The 22,928-nt window shown below is 49.7% G+C and overlaps 1 protein-coding gene across 3 annotated transcripts in view; it reads left to right on the forward strand.

The window, feature by feature from the left end:
* The window catches only part of HENMT1 (HEN methyltransferase 1), a 588,326-nt gene that overhangs the window by 114,936 nt on the left and 450,462 nt on the right, over positions 1-22,928 (forward strand). Inside the window, exons 1-4 of one of the 3 annotated variants that reach the window (XM_078668402.1) lie at positions 19,302-19,416; positions 19,514-19,605; positions 19,692-19,871; positions 21,235-21,363. In XM_078668402.1, coding sequence (XP_078524528.1) covers positions 21,289-21,363 — 75 coding nt within the window. In that variant the 5' untranslated portion in view covers positions 19,302-19,416; positions 19,514-19,605; positions 19,692-19,871; positions 21,235-21,288. Of the gene's footprint in view, positions 1-19,301; positions 19,417-19,513; positions 19,606-19,691; positions 19,872-21,234; positions 21,364-22,928 lie in introns of those variants that run through there. The other 2 variants (XM_078668408.1, XM_078668393.1) reach the window with 2 other exon arrangements.

Genomic DNA, 22,928 nt, shown 5'->3' on the forward strand with positions numbered 1-22,928 from the left:
CTATCCCTGAGCGCCTGGACTAGGGTTTCCCAAGCTAGCGCTGCTTCCTGAGCCTTCTCATTTGCTGTCCGCCGGGCCAGTTGGTATCTGAGCGTGCTTTCTGCCGCTGCCCATTTCAGAAATTCGTTCAACCACTTTTGGTGTGTTGGCGCTGTCTTTGACTTCCAACCCCTGGTGAGCTCCCTCTTTGCAATCATAAGGCCCATGTCAATAAATTTACTCGACAGTTTCGTTTTGCGCGTGTGTGGGAACCAATGTAGGAGGACGACCGCGCTATCATAGTGCAGTACTCTATCCGTGACCTCATTTAGGGCGTCCCCAACTCCCTCCCAGTACTCCTGGATGCGCGGGCAGTCCCTAAGCATGTGTTGCAAGTCAGCGCCAACTAGCGTACATCTGGGGCATGCTGCATCAACTGCGCCAAAATATCTTGCTATCTTATTCGGAGTGAGGTAGGCCCTGTGTAGGATATAGAGGTGTATTAATTGGAAACGGGCGTTTCTGGTGCTTTTCCTTGCTCGCTGGAGCAGCTGGGACCATGTTGTGTCTGGGATTTCCCTCTGCAGGTCCTCCTCCCATTGTGATTTGAGGCGTGTTAGTGGTGGTATGTTTTCTGTATGCATTCTGGAGTAAAGACATGTAACCGCTTTCCTCGTTCCTGCTGTGATCATCGTATATTGGCATGCCAATGATGTCTTAGGTTCCATCAGTCCCTCCCCCCAATGTGCTCGAATCGCCCGCACCACTGCTGCATGCACCAAGTAATCACCCCGTGGGAGGTCATAGCGTTCCTGCAGAGTACAGAACTCCATCAGCACCCCGTCTGAGTATAAGTCCCCCACCATCTGAAGTCCCGCCTCTTCCCACAGTTGGAGGTTCGACCAGTCCCCCCCATGCGGAAGTGCCGTCAACATCCCCAACGGTATCTCTGGGGCATACGGGTGACCAGGGCCTGCACGCTTTTGCATGCGATTCCAACACAACCGCAGTGTCTTTTCCTCCTGGGTCAGTCCACTCAGTAATAATTTCTGCTGGAGGGCTATGTAAGCCAGCACATGGCGGGGGGTGCCCGCGTCCCTCTCAAGGTCCGGCCCCCTGTACACTCTTGCTACTTCCTGCGTAAAGAATTGGAGCTGCGCCGCCAGGTAATAGAGCTCGAAGTCTGGGACCGCTAACCCTCCCTGGTCCTTGGGGCGCATGAGTCGTCAGTGCTATGCGCCGCCTGCCGATTCCCCATAGAAACGCTATTATGCTGGACTTCAAGCGCCTGAACACTTCTCCCGGTATCCATACCGGCAGGGTCCTGAAAAAGTATAACAGCCGCGGTAGGGCGACCATTTTGAGGAGGGACACCCGCCCCGTCATAGACAGGGGGAGGGTAGCCCAGAAAGCCATGTTGCCCTTCAATCCTCGGATACATCGCCCGATGTTCCCGTCCAACAAGTTGGCGGGATCGTGGTATATGTAGGTCCCAAGATAGTGCAGACAATCAGGTTCCCAGCGCATGCTGATGTTGGTCGTCGGGCATTTCTCCTCTTTCCGGAGCGGAAATAAGCATGTCTTCTCCCAATTCACTTTTAAGCCTGAGAGCGCCCCGAATCTCTGCAGTAGACCCTCTGCACCCCTAACCGCCTCATCAGCGTTGTCTAAGAACAGCAAGAGGTCGTCCGCATACAGCGATATATGGTGGTAGGTTTCGGACTTCCAGTCCGAGGTACGCATCCCCCCTTCTAGCCAGCATTGCAAACGGTTCCATGGCCAGTGCGAACAACAGTGGGGAGAGCGCGCAACCCTGCCTCGTCCCCCTGTTCACATCGTAGCGGTCCGATATCAAAGCTCCCACTCTCACCCTCGCGCCCGCCCGTGCATAGAGCACTGTGGTCCATCTTATATAACCTTCCCCGAGACCGAATCTCCGCATCACCGCATATAGATAGCTCCACTCCAGGCTATCGAAAGCCTTTTCAATGTCAACTGACAACACCATAGGGGCCAATGCTGTTTGTGGGGGGTCCGCCAGCAGCCTGAGCAGCCGCCGAATGTTGTGGGCCGTGTTCCTGGTTGGGATAAAGACCGACTGGTCCCTATGAATCAAACCCGTCATATGAGCAATCAATCTCTCGGCCAGAATCGTGCTCAAAATTTTGTAGTCCGTCGTCAGCATCGACAACGGTCGGTATGACGCCGGGTCCGCGCTATCCCTGCGCGGTTTAAGCAATGGGATCATGATCGCCTCGCGCATCGATTGGGGCAACTCTCCCTTCTCCTTGGCCTCATTATACACCGTCCTGAGTCTCGGGGCCAGCAGCTCCATATATTTCACATAAAACTCAATAGGGAGACCATCCATCCCCGGTGTTTTGTTTCGCGCCATCTTCTTGATGGCCCCTCTAATTTCTCCGAGGCCAATCGGGTCTCCGAGAGCCTTAGCGTCTTCCGGGTCTAACTGGGGCAATTGGGTCTCTGCCAACAGGGCTTCCGTCGCCTCGGGTCGGGTCTCCAACCCCTTCCTGTATAAGTTGCCGTAATACTCTGTGAAGCACCGCACTATGTCCGGTTGCGTGTAATAGGTTTCCCCGTTCGCCCCCGCCAGGGATAGGATTGGGGTGGATCCTCTGTGAGGGTTGGCCAGCCAGGCTAGGAGTGTCCCCGTCTTATCCCCCTCAGCGAGTGCCCTGGTCACATAAGCTTTGTAATCGAAGCAGCGTAGGCGCTCCACTCCAACCGCCACTGCCTCCCTCGCCGTACTAACCCTACCCTGCAATTCGGGGTGGCCGGGTCGCGATCGCTCAGCTTCTCGCAGCGTCTGTTCCGCCCTGTCCAAGTCCTCTACTAGCGTTCGTCTTGTCCCCGCAAATTTTCCTATACAGTGCCCCCTCACCACCACCTTGAATGCATTCCATTCAGCGGCCCTGGAGGAGGTGGTCCCCTCGTTCTCCGTAAAATATTGGGTGATTCTAAGTTCCAAGTCCGTCCTAAATGGTGGGTCATCCAACGTGTCCGGCCGGAGCCGCCATGTCGGAATCGGTGTAGACCCGTTCATCCAGGCCAGGGTGAGCAGCAGGGGATTGTGATCCGAGATCGTACGTGTGAGGTATTCTGTGCGGGCAACTGCCGGGAGAACTTGATGGGAGCATAGGAATGCGTCAATGCGGACATGTAGGTCGTGCATACTGGAATAGAAGGAATAGTCCCGCTCAGCCGGGTGTTGTGCGCGCCATACGTCAGTGAGATCCCACTGCCCCTGCCAATGCAACCTATGTTTCGCTAGCCTGTGCACCGGGGAAGCATGGAGCGGTGGGTGTGACCTATCCAATGTTGTGTCCGCAATAGAGTTAAAGTCTCCCCCCAGCAATATTGGACCTGCGAAGTAGGTTGCTAAGCGCGTGGAGAGTTTAGTGAAGTAAGGCGCTTGGTCAGTGTTTGGCGCATAAACGCTGCATAGCGCTATAGTACGGCCCCTGAGTAAACCCTCAACTGCTACGAAACGACCCTCCGGGTCCACAGTATGCCTAGTGACTTGGAAGGGGATCCCAGCCCGAATCCATAGCAGCACCCCCCTGGCAAACGCTGAATATGTGGTGTAAAACAGGTGACCCCGCCACCTCCTTTGGAGCGCTACCCCCTCCTTTTTGGTCAGATGTGTTTCTTGTAGGAAGGCGATATGAACCCCTCTGCGGACTAGGTAAGAGTGAACTTTGTGCCTTTTAGTCATTGAGTTCAGACCCCGCACGTTCCAGGACACACATTTTAACGACCCCACACTATCCATAGTCTCGACATTGAAGGCTAAGAGCCCCGTTCCACCGTGGCTAGACACCAGTAATAGCCCCCCCCGTCCCCCTTCCCCAACCGGACTGTTCCCCACCCCCTTCGCCCTACAACCCTCCCCTGCTCCGCTCTCCTACCACTACCCCCCTCCCTGTCCTGAGTAACCCCAACATCTCTAGACATCCACCCCCCCTAGAACAGGACCTAACTACAGAAGAGTTACCCCCGTCCAAACAATCGAGCAAGGTGCTCTCAAAACTTTCTAGTCCGCAGTCTGTACTGCGGTGGCCTTAGGGGCCTCCGGGTGCGTGTACTAGCTACCTCAGCAACAATTGCGTCCCTCTTCCCATCCACCCCTCAATGTACATCCAAACTCACTATTGACCAGTCTCACGACAGCCTGCTCCAGCGGCCAGGTTCGCCAGTCCCTCCAGGTCGTCGCTGCCAGCCCCCTCATCCCCCAGTTCAATACTCAGCTGCCGAAGATTTCCTCCGCCGTTTGTGGCGTTACCGTCGGGCCCTTCGCGCTGTCCACCTCCGACAGTTCAGTTTCCGACCCCGTTTGCTTGTCCTCCGAGATCGATTTCGAGTCCCCCTCCTGCTGTGGTTCCTCTGCTCCCGAGACCTCTTTCACCGCTTGCAGTGCCGCTTTCCTTTCCACTGTCGTCTGCGATTCCGTCAGTCGTTTCTGATGCTGACCCCTCTTCCGAAGTCGTCTTGATCTTCTAACCGAGCCCCGTTGGAATTCCTCCGCGGCCGCCCTGTGGTGGGCCCCATCCGTTCCAGCCTTGTAGGAGTCCCACCAGTCCCAGGCATCCGCCGATGAATTGAAGAACAGTGCCTTCCCATCCACCGAAATTCGGAGTCTCGCCGGGAACAACAGCGAATACTGCAGCCCCTCCGTTCGCAGTTCCCTTTTAATAGAGAGGAATGAAGCTCGTTGCTTTTGGGTTTCAAAGGTGTAGTCCGGAAACAACGTGACTGCGCTATTGTCAACCTGGAATGGACCCGCTTCCCTTGCTCGTTGCAGAAGCCAGTCTCTATCCCTGTAATGGAGTACTTTGATCACCACTAGTCGCGGGGGGAGCCCCGGTTTGGGGGGTCGGGCAGGCACACGATGTGCTCTCTCCAGCGTGAAGAAGGGGGAGAGGCCTTCCGGCGCCACCACTGTCCGTAGCCAGTTGTCCACATAGCCCAGCATGTCCGTCCCCTCGCTTTTCTCCGGAAGGCCCACCAGTCGTACATTGTTCCGCCGGCTTCGGTTTTCCGCGTCTTCCGCTCTCCTCTCCAGCGTCTGGATACGTTCCAGGGCGTCCGTAAGTTTTCCTTCCAAGGCTTTCTGTCCCGGCACCACGTCCTTCAGGATTATTTCTGTGTCTTTGACCCTGTCGGCCAGTTTCCCATGGTCTGCCCGCAGGAGCCCCAGGCCCGTCGACACTTGAGCAATGTCTTGTTGCAGGGCGGTCCTCGCGGCCGCTATAGCTTCCAGGATTCTGTCCTGCATCGTTAGCAAGTCTGACTGGGTATGTGGCATGGTGTCCGGAGCCTCTGCGGTCGTTCCTGCGTCACCTTTTGGGCCTTTCGGTTTCCCCATTCCTCCTCCGGGCTAACCACCGGGCAAACGTGGAGGTGGTCGAGATGGACAGGTCACTCAGCCGGTCGGCCGGTCGCTTCGTCAATGTGGAGCCGTCTCCGGCCAGACAGTTGCAGTCCTCGGTCCGTGAGGCCAGGGGCGCTCACCCGATGTAGGCCCACCGTGTCTCGCTCACCGCCGCAGGCCAGTTCAAGCCCCCGTGCCACACACAGGCGCCTTCTTCCCGCACCTCCCCGCCACCGCGGGCCGCCGAGGCCTCCGCTGTCGTGCAGGGTGTCCGCGTTCAAGGGATCCTCACTGCTGCCGGTGCAGGTCTCTCAGTGGCGGCCCTGGTCGTCGTTCCAGAAGTGGGGTCTCCAGCCTCTACTGCCACCTAGCAAGCAAGCCACCTGCCGGCAGAGTCCAGGGTCGCCAGGCAGTCGCCTCTTCTCAGCTGTCGGTCAGTGGTACAGCCCCTTGCCGGGCCCCAATCCACCTACCGCCCGAGGTCCTCACTCACGAGCTCACCCCTCTGTGGTTGGGTTGTCCCGCTGGTCAGCTCCACGCTGAATGCCCCTTCAGGCCGTCGCAGGGTGTCACTTACCCCGACAGGCTCCTCTCGGGCGGTAGACAACGAGGCAAGGCAGCTGGGCGAGGGGGGGGGTCAAGACCCCCGGGATTGGGCGCCCCGCCCGGTGCCTCAGTGCAGTGTCGGAGTCCGCCGGGCCCCCACCCAGGTTCTGCGAAATGGGGCTGCCAGGTCCGCAGTCTGGGCCTTTTCTCCGCCTCTCTGGTGCTGTGCCACCTCTCTCGCGGCCTCCCGCCTCCCTGGTCCGAATCCGCTCAGGCGCCTCTGGTCGCCCGCGGAGGTGCTCCGCTTGCGCTCTTGGCTTGGTGGTGTCCTCGCTTCTTGCCCCTGGGCCTCCTCTCGCTAGTGCAGGATCAGGCGCCGCAGCGCCGCCGCCAGAGCCGCTCAGGCCCAGAAGCCGGGACTTCAATTTTGGAGCCCCTCAGGGGCACGGATCTCACCTTTTTCCGCAGCGCCGCCGCTGGTGCCGCCAAGACCGCCGCTGGTTCCGCCAAGACCTCCGCACCCAAATAATCACTCAAGGACCGCTCTCACCCCGCTCGGTCGGCAGTATCCGATCTCTGGGTGCCCGGTCCCCCAGGGCGCTGTCCGGTGGTTCTCGGAGTCCTACGCCGCCATTTTAGGTTACGTTCTGTCCGGGACCGGCGGGGGCCGCAGCACTGGATGCGGGCAATGCACACGCTTGGCGCGCTCCCCGGCCAGGCACCGATTTCTGGTGCGGACTCTACCCGGTTTTCTCGGGGAGTCCGCGCTGTTTAAGGGATAAATTGAGGATTTATTGGGGCTAGGGACGGGAGCCTCGTTAGGCTGCGTCTGCTGGCATCGGCCGCTAGCCACGCCCCTTTCTTCTTCTTTTCCATGTTGTTAATTGCGGAGAGTATCGTTTTTTCAAAAGTCATCGCTTCTTTTGGAATTTTATTCGAAGAAGGACAGAACGAGGATTTCTTTCTTAGGCCTGTCGTTTCCTGAGGTTGGTCTATAGGAGTATTGGCAAAAATTGTTTTTATTTTGCGGCAAAATTCAATGGCTTCCGTCTTTAATTTTACAAAATTGGTATGTTTGACTGGAACAAAGGTGAGGCCCTTTTCAAGGATACTCTTTTCACCATTTGTTAAGATTTTGTTTGAAAGATTATGTATAGGTGATATTACCAATTCTTGTAATTTTGTCGACGTGTCGACATTTCCCATGGTTGCTGATTGTACCTGGGGCGTCCTCTTGTTTGTGGTTGGCCTCTCCCTAAAAAAGGCTGTTGTTGTTGTTGTTGTTGTTGAAAATTGCCTCTTTGATTGCCGTTTCGACGTTTCTCGTTACTATCACTTTCACCGCTACTAGATGACGAAGTATCCGAGAAGGTGATAACAATTTTTGATGACCGGCCTTGGAACTCTCCTAAATGGCGTCTGGATTCTGGTCTGGAGTAATAATCCTGCTGAAGAAACGGATATACTTTCTCCAATGAGAAGTTTCGTTTGTCTTTCTCGAATTGATTACTTTTTTGGTTTATTGTAAAATCTTTAAACTCTAGTATTTCCTTGTCGACTTTCTCAAGGAGTGTTTTTGCGTCCGCAATCAGTTGATTTGATTTTCTCTGATTCAAGGATTTCTATTTCCTTCAATTGGTCAACTGAAAGTCTCTGAGCCGTCTCTATTGTTAGAACCATGAGGTCCCTGCTACATTTAGTTTCAATGAAACTATATCCCTTCTTATAAATTGGGTCCTCTGTGAAGATCACCGGGACGTTTTTGATTTGTAAGCCTCCGGGAATTGTTCCTGCTCGTAAATGTTGTAGTAGTTTTATTCAGCTCTAAACATCTCAGGGCTCTGCGTCTTAAGAAGAACATAGCAGGAGCTATCCCGAAGTTAGGTGACTGGTAATGCAGCTGGGGGGGATCGGCGAGCAGGTAAGTCCCGGTTTTCACTCAGTTTTCATGGCATTATAAGTCCAAAATTTTGTTAGGGCACACTTAAGCCACTTAGTCTAGTACTGGGTGAGCAGTACTTGGAGGACAGAACTCACTTCAGGTAGGGTAGAGGTGCAGGCTTCACATTGTTGGAGCTTTTTGTGTCCCTGTGGCTCAGAGCAGGAGAACAGCCAACTTTGAGTCAGTCTACTAGCAAGGCAGCCCTCCAGCAGCAGAATAGCTCTCTGGGGGTTTAAGGCAGACTCCCAGCAGCAGGGCTGAAGTGTAGGGCAGGCCTTCTGAGTGTCCTCTGCAGGTCCAGGTGTGAATTACAGAGTGGGTCTGAGGGTCATATGTTTATGCTTTGTGCCAGCTTTGAAGTGGAAGAAATGTTTGCAGTTCCCCCCACTCCATCTATACAGATAATTCTGGAATTTCCTGCCTTCCAAATCAGGGTGCAAAGGAGACAAAAGCCTAGTGTGAAACTCTTTGTGAGTGTGCTAGGCAGCTCCTTTAAAATGTCAGGGAAAAGCCCAGGGAACAGTTCTGCCCTACACATCCTGGCAGGATGGGCCCCTTCTGCCAACGCAATGTCTCACTTTGTCTCACTGTCTGGGAGGAATACACAAAGGCCAACTACGATGCAAATCAGCCATGTGACCAATGACACAAGCTGCAGGCACCAGTTGATTAAGATAAGAAAATGTCAACTTTCTGTAAGTGGATTTTTCACAATTATGACCAAAAATCCAACTTTCCCATGAAAGAGGATTTTTAAATTACAGTTCGACACCAAACATGGGATTTCTACCTGCTCCCAAACACACTTTATCACTTGTTAAATGTAGTAAGGTAACCTAATGTTCTCCTATGGGAAAGGTATGCCTCACAGTATTGAAAAACTGTTTTAGGTGTGTGAGAAAGTGAGTTTCTGTTGCAGTACCCCCCCACTTTTTGCCTGATACCTGATGCACTTTTCCTTGGTGTGCCCTGGGTCCCTGCCAATTGGGTACCTAGGGCCTGTGTTCCTGCCCTAAAAACTATACTAAAGCCTAAACCCAATTTGCATCTCTGGCCACATGTCAGCCCCTAGTAAATGGTACCCAGGGCATTGTGACAAGAGAAGACCCCTAAGGCCTGCAGCACTTATGGTGCCACCCTTAGAGGCCCTGTACCTTGACACCCACACACTGCCTGTGCAGGCTGAGTGTCTAGGTGCAGAACTAAGCAAAGAGTCGAGCATCCCTGTGTGTCCTGCCCATAAACCCACTGCCCTGGCATACATCAGCCACCCCTCTAGCTGGGTGCCCTATGCAGTGGTGTGTGCACAGGTGCCTGAGCCCTGTGCCCCTACAGTACCCATGGCCATTCCTGGTCACTGTAAGTGCAGTGATGCCATTAAGAATATATGGTGCATAATGGCTACACTGAACACTGACAAGTTTGATATCAAACTTCTCAGCACATTAAACCCACACTGATGCCAGTGTGGGATTTATTGTAAAATGCACTACAGAGGGCATCTTAGAGATGCCCCCTGAAACCTAACCTACAATCCACGTCTTGCCTGAGAGGCTACCTTGGCTGCCACACAGCAGACATGTTGCTGGACCCCTGGGTGGAGAGCTCCCCGCTCTCCTGGGCCTGCAACAATGCACAACCTGGGATGAGGTGCCAAGTCTCCTCCCCCAGGATGGGCAGGGGAAGCTTCAAAGGCATTCCGCCTTTGTGAGCTTCTCCAGACCACTTGCTGCACTCAGCAACTGGCCTCCACCAGTTATGACCCCCACTCTGGCTGGAAGACTGGCGGGAAAACCTACGTCAGAAAGGGGGGGTGCCAGCCTGTGCCAACTTCACCCCTCAGGTGGGAGAGGCGAGGTGATGCACGACCCCGGGCTCCGGTCATCTTGAAGATGGGGAGCCCTGCCCAATCACAGCTAGGCTCCTGCCCCCCTCCCACAGGAGAGGAGCAGGCTAGGGGTTGTACCCACCCCAGGACAGGGACCCATTGGTCCCTGCCCTTGCCCTACCTTGTAACACCCCTAAAATTAGTATTTGGGGGCATCCTGAACCTTTTTCCACAGATCCAGATTGCGAAACAAGAAAGAAGATCAAGGAACACGAAGACCTGCCTTGCAGCTGCTAAAAAGAGGAAGACACCAACTGATTTGGCCCCAGCCCTTCCGGCCTGTCGACCCTCGAACCTGCTCATGTTAAGCCCCGGCATCTCCAGTGGTCAGCAACCTCAAAAACCCCAGAGGACCTGACTGCCTTGTGACTCTGACTACCTGGGTCTCCCATGTGCAGTGGTACTGCTCAAAGCAAGGAACAAGCCCTGGCATTAGCCCGGAGCCGCGAACCCTGCACACTCTGCACCCGCCAAGCCTGGCCTGTGCAGGAGTGAATCAAGACCCTGAGGACGTCCCCCTGGCGATTCTGACCTGGAATCCTGTGCCCAAGGACTAGGGTGACCAACTGGCATTGGTGCAAATTCAGGACGGTGAGTCTAAAAATTCAGGACAAAGGGTCAAAATTCGGGACACAAATTCAGGACAGGAGATCAAAATTCAGGACAATTGGATAAGTTTTACAGACACATCAGAGGTCACACAATAGTATACAAGTAAGCCCCCCAGCTATATCCAAACATATTCTACCATTTGCAAACCTATCCATCATGTATGCTTCCATCTATCATTTCACTCTTCCATCCATCCATCCACCCTTTCACCCTATCCATCTGTACACTCATCCATCTGCTCATCCATCCATTCACTCATCTATCCAGCCATTGACCCTTTCACCCATCCAGCCATCCTTTCACTTACTCATCCATTTACCCAGTCACTCATTCTTCCACCCATCCACCCTTTCAGTCATCTATCCATCCTCCCTTTCTCTCTCCATCGACCCTTTCACTTAGCAATCCTTCCTTCCATCCACCCACCCATCCATCTACTCATCCACTGATAAATCCATCCATTGACCCTATCACTCATCCATCCTTTCTCTCATCCATTTATCCTTTCACTCCTTCACTCATCCATTCATCCTTTTGTCCATCTACCCTCCCTCTCACTCACTCATCCATCCTTACATCCACCCTTTCACTCATCCGTCCATCCATTCACCCTTGCACTTCTCAATTCATCAGTCCATCCATCGTTTCACTCATCCATCCACTCATCATCCACCTTTTCACTCCTCCATCCTTTCACTCATCCATCCACCCTTTTACCCATCCAGCTACCCTTCCACCCATACATCCAGCTATTTACCTTTTCTCTCTTCCATCCTTCCACTCACTCATCAATCCATCCATCCTCTCTCATTATCCATCTATTCAATCTTTCATTCATCCATTCACCCTTTCATTAATTCATTCAGCCATCCACCCATCTCTTCATTTACTCACTCGCCCACCTTTTCATATTAATTTTGAGCTGAGCCTTTTTGAGAAGAGGCCCATCAAGAACTTCACCCTCGCTGCAGGAGCCATTCCAGGACTGAGACCAAAGCCACCCAGGGCAGTGACGGGATCCACCACGGGGGGGACAGGAGCCATCACAGGAGGGGGGAACAGGATCAACCAGGGGGGGCATGCAGTATTCTAGTATCATCTTGGTCTCTTCCTGGGTGGGGTAGGGCTCCTCACCCCTTCCTGGACAAGGCTCTGCTATAGACCTCCATCTAGCCCTATTTCAGCTGTGGCTGGGCTGATTGAGCTTATCCTGGATCTATCCACCTCCCATTCAAGGTTAATGGTACTGGGAGATTTTAATCTCTGGGCAGGTGGCTCTGGAGAGACGGCGCTCACAGATTTAACCCAGACCTGCCTGAGTATTCAGCTACAGCAGTTAGTTCTTACTCCCACCCATGTAAAGGGCCATATACTGGATCTAGTTTTCGCTGATCCAGAGTACTTAACTGTTCGGAACATCTTGCCACAATGCTGGACAGATCATGCGCTTGTGTCCTTCTCCCTTACGCCCAAGGCGAGGCGGGGGAAGAAGAGGAACCTAGCGGGGGTCAAATGCAGCAGACAATGGTCTAAACTCCTGAATCAGTCTCCTCTACCTCTATTACTTTCTGGGGGTTTCACTCTTGAGGAAAACGTAGACTTGAGCTACGAAAGACTGAGTCAACGGATTGTGTCCTCATTAGATTCCTTGGCCCCTTTACGGAAAATCAGAAACAGGCCGACCCCGGCCATGCCGTGGTTTTCCGAGGAGCTGTTCCAACTTAAACTCCAATGTAAGCGGGCCGAGCGCATCTGGAGAAAGAACTATTCGGACCTCGACCGGGTTCTTTACAAACAGGCCATGTCCATCTACAAAGCACAGATTAAAAGGGCGAAGGCTAGGTTTTTGGAAGAGTCTCTGCGGGTGGCAGTAAACAAATCACAGACTTTGTTTAAAATCGTGAAGGATCTGTCATGCCCTGCCACCACGGCCAATGCTATTCCCGCATCCCAGTCTCTGTGTAACTCATTGGCGCAGGCCTTTGAGGATAAAATCGCAGCCATTTTAAACAATCTTGGCGTTACATCTAGCGGTAATCCTCTAGAAGGCAATGAACTGCACCTTGAGTCTACTACAGAAATAACCCCTAGCGTTGCCAAGTTGGACTGTTTTCCATCTCCCACCTTTGAGGAATTCGTTTCCTTGGCTCACAGTGTGGCGTCGGGATCCCCTCTGGACCCGCTTCCACATAAATACTGGAAGCTGTTCCGGGAAGAGCTTTTCCCCCCGCTGTCTGCCATCTGCGAACAGTCCCTGGTTTCAGCACGGGTTCCAGACTGTTGGAAACTGGCCGTGGTTTCCCCTCTTCTTAAAAAGGCTACCTTGGATCCGGTGTGCCCAGCTAACTATCGACCTATTTCTTTGCTCCCGTTTCCAATAAAAATTCTGGAAAAATGGGTTACAAAACATCTGTCGAAGTATCTGGAGACCGGGTTCTGTCTGGATGAGGTTCAATTCGGCTTTAGACCGGCTCATGGGACCGAATCAGCGCTGGTGACTGTGTTAGACGATCTTAGGACGCGAGCCGACCATGGTAGAGCTGCCTTTTTAGTGCTGCTCGACATGTCGGCCGCGTTCGACACAGTCAACCACGAAATTCTGATCAAAAGGCTAGAGGAAGTGGGGGTGACAGGCCTTGCTCTGCAGTGGCTGACATCATACCTTGAAAATCGTCATCAGGTAGTGTCACTGCCTCCTTTCAAATCTGACATCAGGAAAGTGGAGCAAGGGGTCCCACAAGGGTCGGCCATCAGCCCTATCCTCTTTAATTTATATCTACGGCCATTAGTTGCGCTAATTAGATCTTTTGGCATAGCGGTGACGAATTATGCGGACGACACTCAACTTGTCTTCTCGCTTGAGGGCAAGGAAGCAGTGACGTTGGACATCTTCCACCGATGTATGCTCGCAACTGCCGACTGGCTGAATCAGAATTCGCTGCAGTTTAACAGCTCTAAGACAGAAGTCTTACACTGCACTACTGATCGTGTCCCTAGACCTCTTCCGCCGGACTTTTGGCCGCCTTCCTTCCAGAGCACGTCTGTGTCAGCTATGTCGGTCCGTAATCTGGGAGTGATGTTTGGGTCTAATCTCCAATTGGACGCAGCTGTTAGTAAAACTGTGAGTAACTGCATGGGATTACTACGAATGCTGAGGAAGGTCCTCCCGATGCTTCCTTTGGACAGCAGACCAGAGGTTGTGAGAAGCATTATTGTAAGTCGTTTGGACTACTGTAATGCCCTTTTCCTCGGAGCACCAGCTACCTTGACAGGAAAACTGCAACGGGTGCAAAATCTTGCAGCCAAATTAGCGCTAGACCGTCGCCGTTTCGACTCTTCATCCCAGGCACTAAGGGACCTCCACTGGTTACCGGTCCTTCAGCGGATTGATTTTAAATCATTATGTATTGTATTTAGGGCCCTTCATGGACAAGGCCCTATTCCACTACAGAACATGTTCCATTGGTATACTCCGACCAGATCCCTTCGCTCGGCTTCTGCCTACCTGGCTGTGGTGCCTAAAGTATTGAGATCACGATTGGGTGGCCGATCTTTTAGCTTTACGGCAGCTAGGCTATGGAATGCTCTTCCATTGGGATTGAGAAGCACAAATGATCTCAATTCTTTTAAGAAAAACTTAAAAACCCATCTTTTTCCCAAGGCTGGGTTATATTAGTTTCTTTTGATCAGCACGTTGTGAAGCAGGTTTCTTATAGTCAAAGCGCCAGGATACCCGTTGGGTGACAGACCCGCGCTATAAAAGTATACCAATACATACATACATACATACAAGGCAACGAGATCACAGGCTCTCTTTCCAAAATGTTAATTTTGCCATCCCACACTGTGATGTACAGTACTTAAAGGAGATACTCCAAGAGAACTGATGTAACTGATTGTCCTCCATACTTTGTTAATCAGTGTGGGTGTGATTGTGCCATTTCCTTATTTTATTACATTATAGACTGCATGTTTGAAGAACCGAGGTTTGTTTACAATTTAGTGACAGTAATCAAGCTCTATGAAGAGAACCACGTGCTGCCTCGGTGTAATCAGGACTGGTGCTAGGATGTTGGGGGTCCTGGGCAGAAGTGGAATGTGTGAGGCCCCCTCTAAATTGCAGAAACATGAAGCATTCGGGCTGTTTGCATCTGAATAGATGCCCCTGCTCCTAAAGCTGCTGCCTCTCCCTCTGTCACCTTCAAGCAGGGCTCGAGTCGGGGCACCACACGGCGTGGGCGGCGTCCCCCACTCATTTTACCAGGGGGGAAACGCATTCCTCCCTGCCAAACAGCTGGACTTCACTCTTTGGCCTCTCTGGGACGAGGAGCTCGGTATCTTTCCTGACGTCACTTCCGGTGACAGCGTCCCCCACTTCTTTTTTTACGACTTGTGCCCTGCCTTCAAGCACCTCTCAACAGCTCATCAAGGGCTGGAGGTGTGAGGGTTGCCATCCCGCTGTGCCGCTCCAATGCTGCTGAATATCTGAGTTTAGTACTGCATCGGAGTCAAGAAGGGAGGTGGGTGGAAGCTGTTCCCGGTTAAAATTACGGACAAATGGCGTCCGTTAAAGAATCCTTCACGGACAACGGACAGACGGCCGAAATTACGGACTGTCTGTGAAATTTACAAAAGGTTGGTCACCCGACCAAGGACCCTCCTCGACGACCCCGACGACGCCTGCAGCCTCAGGACAGAGGACCCCTCCGACCCCGACCAGCAGGGGGTAAGATTTCCCGACCTCAAAAGACACCCCTGCACCCGGCGCCCCACGGCCCCCTGTGCCCAACTCCTGGGTGCCTACCTATCCTTCAAGATCCCAACTTACCCCTCGAAGTGTTGGTCTCTCTAGAAGATCCACTGTCCCCGAGCCTGCAGCCTTTGTTCCCTTTTCAAGATCCTCATTGAATAACATTGAGCGCCCGGCGGCTCAAAAGCACTCTGCACCCCGATGCCCGAGTGCCCCTGGGAGTGCAACCTTTGTCCTATCCTACTTCCCCATTTGCCCTGAGCAAGTGACCAGGAGCCCAGTTCCCACAGCTGCGTGGCCTGCTAGCCAGCAGCCACCACCAGAAGACCTCCTGCCTCTCATTGGATAACATTGGGCCTAACTACCTCTGCACCCGGCCGCCCCTCTGCCGCTGAGGGTGTACCAACTGTACTTACCTGACCCTGGGGGACCCCTGAGTCTATGCCCGGAACCTTAACTTCACCAGTCTAGTACTCACCTGAAACCCGATGACTCACTTTCCTGCCATAGGATAACATTGACTGGTTTGACTCTAAATTTCTTTTGTTTTGAAAAGTTAAAATATTCATCTAAAATCAGCCGAATATCGAAATCCGAAGTACTCCCCTGTAATCCGGAGAGAAGCCAGTGCTGTATCATTTAGCCCAGTACTGAACTGCAAAAGTAATCACAACCGTGGTTACTAGTAATCTAAATTTCGTCCATAGGAAACCATTGACTGTTTTTCTGTGAAATTTCTTCTGTCTACTTTTGAAAGTTACAAATATTCCTTAAAAATCGTACCAAGGAGTTCAGTACTGGATTACAAAAGTAACAAGAACCTACTTTACCTGTGCTTTGAATTTCCTTCCTTTGGATAACATTGCTGGTTTTGCACTAAAAAGTTTCTAAGTGTCAACTTTTAAAATACCTTTTTATTCTTTAGAAATCAATGAAAAAACTAAAACGTTTTTACTAAACTGTTTTCAGCTGAGACCACAGGACTGAATCTAGGGTCGTGTTATGAAGTTACAAAAGTAATCTATAAAGTAATCAACTGCATTTATGTAGAAAAACCCATTGAGCTCTGTTAAATTGTGTTTAGAATTGTGTTGCCCACTGCAACCATTATACCTATTGTGTTTACAAAGTTGATTGCCTCTTTGCAAAGTAATTACATGAGAGTACTGATATCGAGAAAAGTATATTTTGATACCTGTTGGTTCTAAAAATAAAACTACTATATCTTTGGATATAAAAACAATCGGCCTAGAGTTCAGTTCTTGAGTATGTGAAACCTTTTGCTGACTGAATGTGTGCAACAAATGCTTTACACTGTCCTCTGGTACTGCCTTACTGCTCGACCAAGCTACTACTTTAGAGCGTAAGGTCAGACCTGAATTTAACCTCTGTTATACCTCTGGGGATTGTGGACTCCAAACACATAGAGCCACTTTCTCACAAGGCGTTTTTCACTACAAAGACATGTAAAACGTAAAGGTTTATGTCGAACTTTTTAAATTCAACCACCATGTCCTACAGGCTGTTTAAGGCTTACCTTAGGGGTGACGTATATGTATTAAAAAGGTAGTTTTAGGCATGGCAAGAGGTTTATTTTGCCAGGTTGAATTGGCAGTTTAAAACTGCATGCGTGATGCAATGGCAGGCCTGAGATGTTTTAAAAGTCACAACTTAGTACAGGGGAACCCTACTCACTAGGAACCAGGGTATTGAATTTATTCAGGAAAACAATGGTTCTTGTGGCTAGTAAACAAACAATTATGGTAATTAATATGCACAATGGCAATGAATTATGTAAAAGCCTAATTTACATCGGAGGGCGGAATGAACACTACACAGTTTGATCTTTGATGTTTAATTAATATACAGTTTAGTAGTATAAGTCATTTTCTTAAAAATTTAGAAAGCGCTACATTTTGTGTGTTGTGTCCCCAAGTGAAGCATTGAACCAAAAAACCAATGTGACTTACATACAGTGTGCAATTTACAAACAGGTTTCCATAGACCAGAATCGACCATTCATTTGGTAAAATGTCTCAACAGCCTGGGTGTATGATGACACTGGCTGTATGCTGGTCTGTTCTGTGAGGGTGTCGACGACGTTTTCGACCCACTTAGTATGGGGGGCCTCTTTAGGACTGTATTTTAGGGGACATCTAGAAAGGATAAGGATAGCATTAGGCCCAAGTTACTGGCGCATATGCAAGAAACTAGAGAGGGCTATGATTGAAGGCAGATTACCTGATGCCATGTGGCGCAACTTAAAGTGAGTGGTGCGACCCAAGTGGTGAAGAAATGTAATAAAGGGACTCATGTGAGGACAGAGCCAGGTTCTTCATTGTGTAGTCGGGGAAGAAAGGGTACACAGTTACTTTGGCTATTCACAGGTAATGCTTATTATAGTAGATACTTGGTTATATCTTACCTCACAGTGAGGGAAGGAATTAAGCTGGCTCTATCTGATATTTAAAGCGGGCTCTAGAGATGCCCTGGTACGTCCGTAGCAGGGTTATTTCTGGAATAAACAATTCGGAAGATTCCGAGTGCTACATGGAAAAAAGGGGAGAGGGAGGGGGCCATTTAGAAGGATATCGGATGGCTATCTGAAAGTGAAGCACATACTGCGGAGCAGTCCGATTTAGTACTTACTTAGTCCTTTTTGAAGTGGAACAATCTCCGACTTCTCGTGGAGGCTGGCGAATTAATCTGCTGCCTCCCGGTGTTGCATTGAGGTGCGATGACCCTGGCGCTTGTATGCTGCTGCCTTTTGTAATCAGTTTCCCACATTTACACAGCTTTGTTCGCCATAAGTTGGCAGGATATGCTCAGATGGGTGTCCCTTGCTCACTTTGCCACTGGATTCAAGCAAGCCTGGCTGAAGACGGCTGTAATGCCAGAAACCGGTCCTAGGAAGCTTGTTTTGGAAGGCATGGCTTGGCAGTTCGGGCTGGACTGTTCCCATGAGGCACAGGGTCAGACTGATTTGCATATGGCCATGTCTGAACTGGGGTGGCAGAGTGGGCTAAAGAACGGTGATGGATTAAACCCAGAACTGTTGACTGGGTGTGAGTGTTTGATTGGTTCAGATGCTCCGTCCATCACCACCCCCTTTTGTACTGCTTTGTTTGCCATAAGTTGGCAGGATATGCTCAGACGTGAGTCCCTTGCTCACTTTGCCACTGGATTCAAGCAAGCCTGGCTGAAGACGGCTGTAATGCCAGAAACCGGTCCTAGGAAGCTTGTTTTGGAAGGCATGGCTTGGCAGTTCGGGCTGGACTGTTCCCATGAGGCACAGGGTCAGACTGCTTTGCATATGGCCATGTCTGAACTGGGGTGGCAGAGTGGGCTAAAGAACGGTGATGGATTCAACCCAGATCTGTTGACTGGGTGTGAGTGTTTGATTGGTTCAGATGCTCCGTCCATCACCACCCCCTTTTGTACCGCTCCTGCGTTTACACGGCAGGGAAGCTGGAGGAGCCCTTTGAAGCCGATCGATCTGCCGATCGGTATCTGGTAGTCATGACAACGGTGCCGCACCTGTCAGCATGAGGCGTGCGCGTCATTTGGTGCTCCATTACGCGTTTGCTACGTGGGGTGCTGAATAGGGTGCATGGTAACGCCACGGTAAACCACGGTTGTGGTACTGTCATCGGATAGAATCAGACAGAGGGGCGCGTGCAACACTAGTAGCAATCTACCATTTTCTGCATGAGACTGCTATAGTATTGTTGGCACAAATATAATGGGATGCCCTTTCCCAACAGCATGTGTAATTTCTGAGAGTTATTTGATGACACATTCATATACTGTTTTCAATTGCGTAGTTCATTAACTGTGTGTGGCAATAACAATGACATCTACTGCAGGGAAGCTGGAGGAGCCCTGTGAAGCCGATCGATCTACTGATTGGTATCTGTACGTCATGACACCAGTGCCGTGCCTGTCAGCATGCGGCATGTGCGTCTCTCGATGCTTCATTACGTGTATGGGGCGCTGTAATATAGTGCATGCTAACGCCCCGGTAAACCACAAGTTGTGTAATCGGACAGTAACATTGGTGGCAATCTACCTTTTTCTGCATGAGACTGCTGTAATATTGTTGGCACAAATGTAATGGGATTCCATTTCTCAACAGCATGTACAATTTCTTCTAAATGGCCCCCTCCCTCTCCCCTTTTTTCCATGCAGCACTCGGAATCTTCTAATTGTTTATTCCAGAAATAACCCGCTACGGACGTACCAGGGCATCTCTAGAGCCCGCTTTAAATATCGGATAGAGCCAGCTTAATTCCTTCCCTCACTGTGAGGTAAGATATAACCGAGTGTCTACTATAATAAGCATTACCAAGCTTGTGAATAGTCAAAGTAACTGTGTACCCTTTCTTCCCCGACTACACAATGAAGAACCCAGCTGGGTCCTCACGTGAGTTCCTTTATTGTATTTCTTCACCACTTGGGTCGCACTACTCACTTTAAGCTGCGCCACATGACATCAGGTAATCTGCCTTCAATCATAGCCCCTCTCTAGTTTCTCGAATATGTGCCAGTAACTTGGGCCTAATGCTATCCTTATCCTTTCTAGATGTCCCCTAAAATACAGTCCTGAAGAGACCCCCCATACTAAGTGGGTCGAAACGTCGTCGACACCCTCACAGAACAGACCAGCATACAGCCAATGTCATCATACAGCCAGGCTGTTGAGAAATTTTAACAAATGAATGGTCGATTCTTGTCTATGGAAACCTGAAATTGCACACTGTATGTAAGTCACATTTGTTTTTTGGTTCCATGCTTCACTTGGGGACACAACGCACAAAATGTAGCGCTTTTTGAATTTAAGAAAATTTCTTAAACTACTAAACTGTATATTAATTAAACATCAAAGATCAAACTGTGTAGAGTGTCCATTCTGCCCTCCGATGTTAACTAGGCCTTTACATAATTCATTGCCATTGTGCATATCGATTACCATAATTGTTTGTTTACTAGCCACAAGAACCATTGTTTTCCTGAATAAATGAGATGTTTTTAAAGGCTTCTTAAGGGGTGGCACAATATGTGCCGCAGGTCCACTCGTAGCCTCTAATTTGCAGGCCCTGGGTACATGTTGTGCCCCTTTACTGGGGATGTATAAGTAAATTAAATGTGCCAATCGGGTATAAGCCAAATGTACTATGTTTTGAGGAGTGAGCACATGAACCTTAGCACTGGTCACCAGTGGTAAAGTGCACAGAGTCCTAATGCCATCAAAAGCAAATTCCAGCAAACAAGAGGGTTGTAGGAAAAAAACCTGAGGTAAGACCACCCTAATGCTGACAGTTCTGACACCTGTCCATCCGAGAACCTTTCTGGTGACAATTTCCTGTCCTTCCTCTACTTACCGAGCCAGTGTCTTTTGTTGCTGGTTACTGCAGCACCCCAGTGTGCACCAAATTGATTGCTGTACAGACATGCTGTCTGGCTGGTTGTCTCTTTCCTGTTGTACTTTCATACTCCTATGGTGCAGCTAGGTGTCATATGTCTGTATGAACAGGTGCCCTTTTACTCCTACTGCATGTTCAGGTAATGGAGACTGATGTCAATTTCCGATAGTTAATATCAAGTCTCATCAGTGTGGGTCAAACTGAATTGTATCGGGATTAACTTCTTGGGAAATGGTGGATATGTTCCATCTTCAAAGTATTGCCTGGTTAGGTCTGGGTTGCTTTTGGTTGATGCAACTTACTCCCAGTAATCAGCCTCTTTTCTCCTGAAGCGATGAAGAAATAGATCAAAAACAGAACACTAGATTAATGAAAAATGTGTGTGCTATATTAGTCTGTAAAAGCCTGGATACAAATGTGGCATTAGTCTTTCTCACTATGCCTTAGTCAAAAGACATTTTCAATAGCGTCCCCAAACACCATGCACAAGAAATTATAAACATGAAGCAGTTTAATTTTATGAGGAGATAGAAAAAGGTAAAATATGACTACACCCCAAATATCATGTGTACACTGATATGTGTAGTAGTATTTTTTTTATTTTACATGCATGCGTTTCTAGTGAAAGATATTCAGAAAATCTGACCGTTATCTTAAACGTTTTCAGAATCTTAAAATTGTCAAATCTGGTTGTCCTTTCAGTGAGTTCCTGAGAATATTTGACTTATTTTAGTGGATTGGCTCATTTATGAGGTCATGTTTACGCCACCCCTCTACAAGCAGCGATACCAGTTTGTGAAGGATCTAGTGGAAAAACACCAACCAAAAAAGGTAGGTTGGTTTAAAGTTTAATTTGTTCTGCAAAACTGTAAAAACAGGTTTCCATAAATGTCTCAAATATTGAATTTACATTTTTTCGACTGTTGGTGACCTTATCTGGCCCTAAACTTGCATTTCGGTAAAGAGCCTCAACCTCTAGCTATTCAGAAAAGTGCACGCTTTTGGATATGTACTTCTCTTTCAAAGTCATATGGAAACAGCGCCAAAAGACCAAAGACTATCACAGAGGAATTAAAAGGTCATCCACAAGTAGAGGCTCATTGTAAAGTATAGTAAATGTGTCTAAAACAATTTCTTTGATTGACTTGATACCTGCACAATAACCATTTTACATCACAGAAATTGCTATTTACTTTTAAAATCTTTTTCATTCAATAGAATGATAGTAGATAATATAAACAGTAATGCGCATTTCCAAAACTAGCTTGTTGCATTTGTAGGACTGAAACTGATGCCCAAATAAGAATATGGGTTCAGTCTCTGAATTCACAGGTCATTTACAATTGGGACCAGCAAACATTGGAAGGGACAGGCAGTGAGTGCAGATGCTGTTCTCGCATTTAAGCCCAGAGTTCTTACTTAATAAAGTTAGAGGTGCACGTTTAATTAATATTTTGGACCACTTTGTTATGGAGAGTATCAAACTCAAGTTGCAGTTGCCCATTAAACGGGGCCACCCAGATTGACAGTAGCAAGGGAATTTTAGGTTTTGCGTGCACAGCGTGCTTGCGAAATCTGTTGTAGAGAAGATTTTTTTTTTTTTGAAGGGGCTCAGAGCCCTCCCATTATTTACTTTTGCTGAGCCCTCCCATTATTTACCTTTGCTTACCATGAATTGACACTCACATCACTCTCGTTTCCTTGCTTCCTATTGGTCAGCGCCTCCTCTTCACCTCCTGACCATCTTGTGCTTCAAGTCTTTGTCCCTGCTTGGAGCCTGGACCAAGTACTGCTTCCTTCGGCCGGTGTCCTACTGGCTGCAGGCTTCTGCAGGTACTCTGGTTTTCTTTTTCAGCATGCAGTCTTATTGAGAGAATGTCAGTGCATTCCGTCTCCTTAACCTCCCTCCTTCCACCAGCTCACTGTTGTTTTTAGCCCCCTCACCCAAGTTAGTACATTTGGATTGCTTACCATCTTGCCCTTCATGTATTAGTGTTGTATACAAATAAAAAATTGTTAAGAGCATAACTGTTGTGCACTTAAAAAAAATGTTTAGGTGGTGTTTGTGTACTTACGATTGTGTTATTCAGACCACAAACCTCAAATATGCGGGTCCTTCAGTGATGTTTCAACTTTCCTGTTACTGTGTGGGGTTTGTGAGCCCATAAACAGACTCCTTGTCTCAGGATCCGATTCTTCTTTTTCCTTGAGCTGCTTGACGAGCTACAGGGCATCCTGGCTGGCCACAGGGTGGGCCTTCTCGGTAGGCTGATTAGCCAGTGGATTCCCTGGGCTCTGCTGGGCTCGCTGCTGCATGATTTTCCATGGACTAGCCGCTTTCCCAGAGCCGGTGCACTGTGAGGCCATTGAGGATGCTAGACATGGTGAATTCAGAA

Source organism: Lissotriton helveticus, chromosome 1_2 (assembly GCF_964261635.1).
Source record: "Lissotriton helveticus chromosome 1_2, aLisHel1.1, whole genome shotgun sequence".
Taxonomy (NCBI): Eukaryota; Metazoa; Chordata; class Amphibia; order Caudata; family Salamandridae; genus Lissotriton; species Lissotriton helveticus.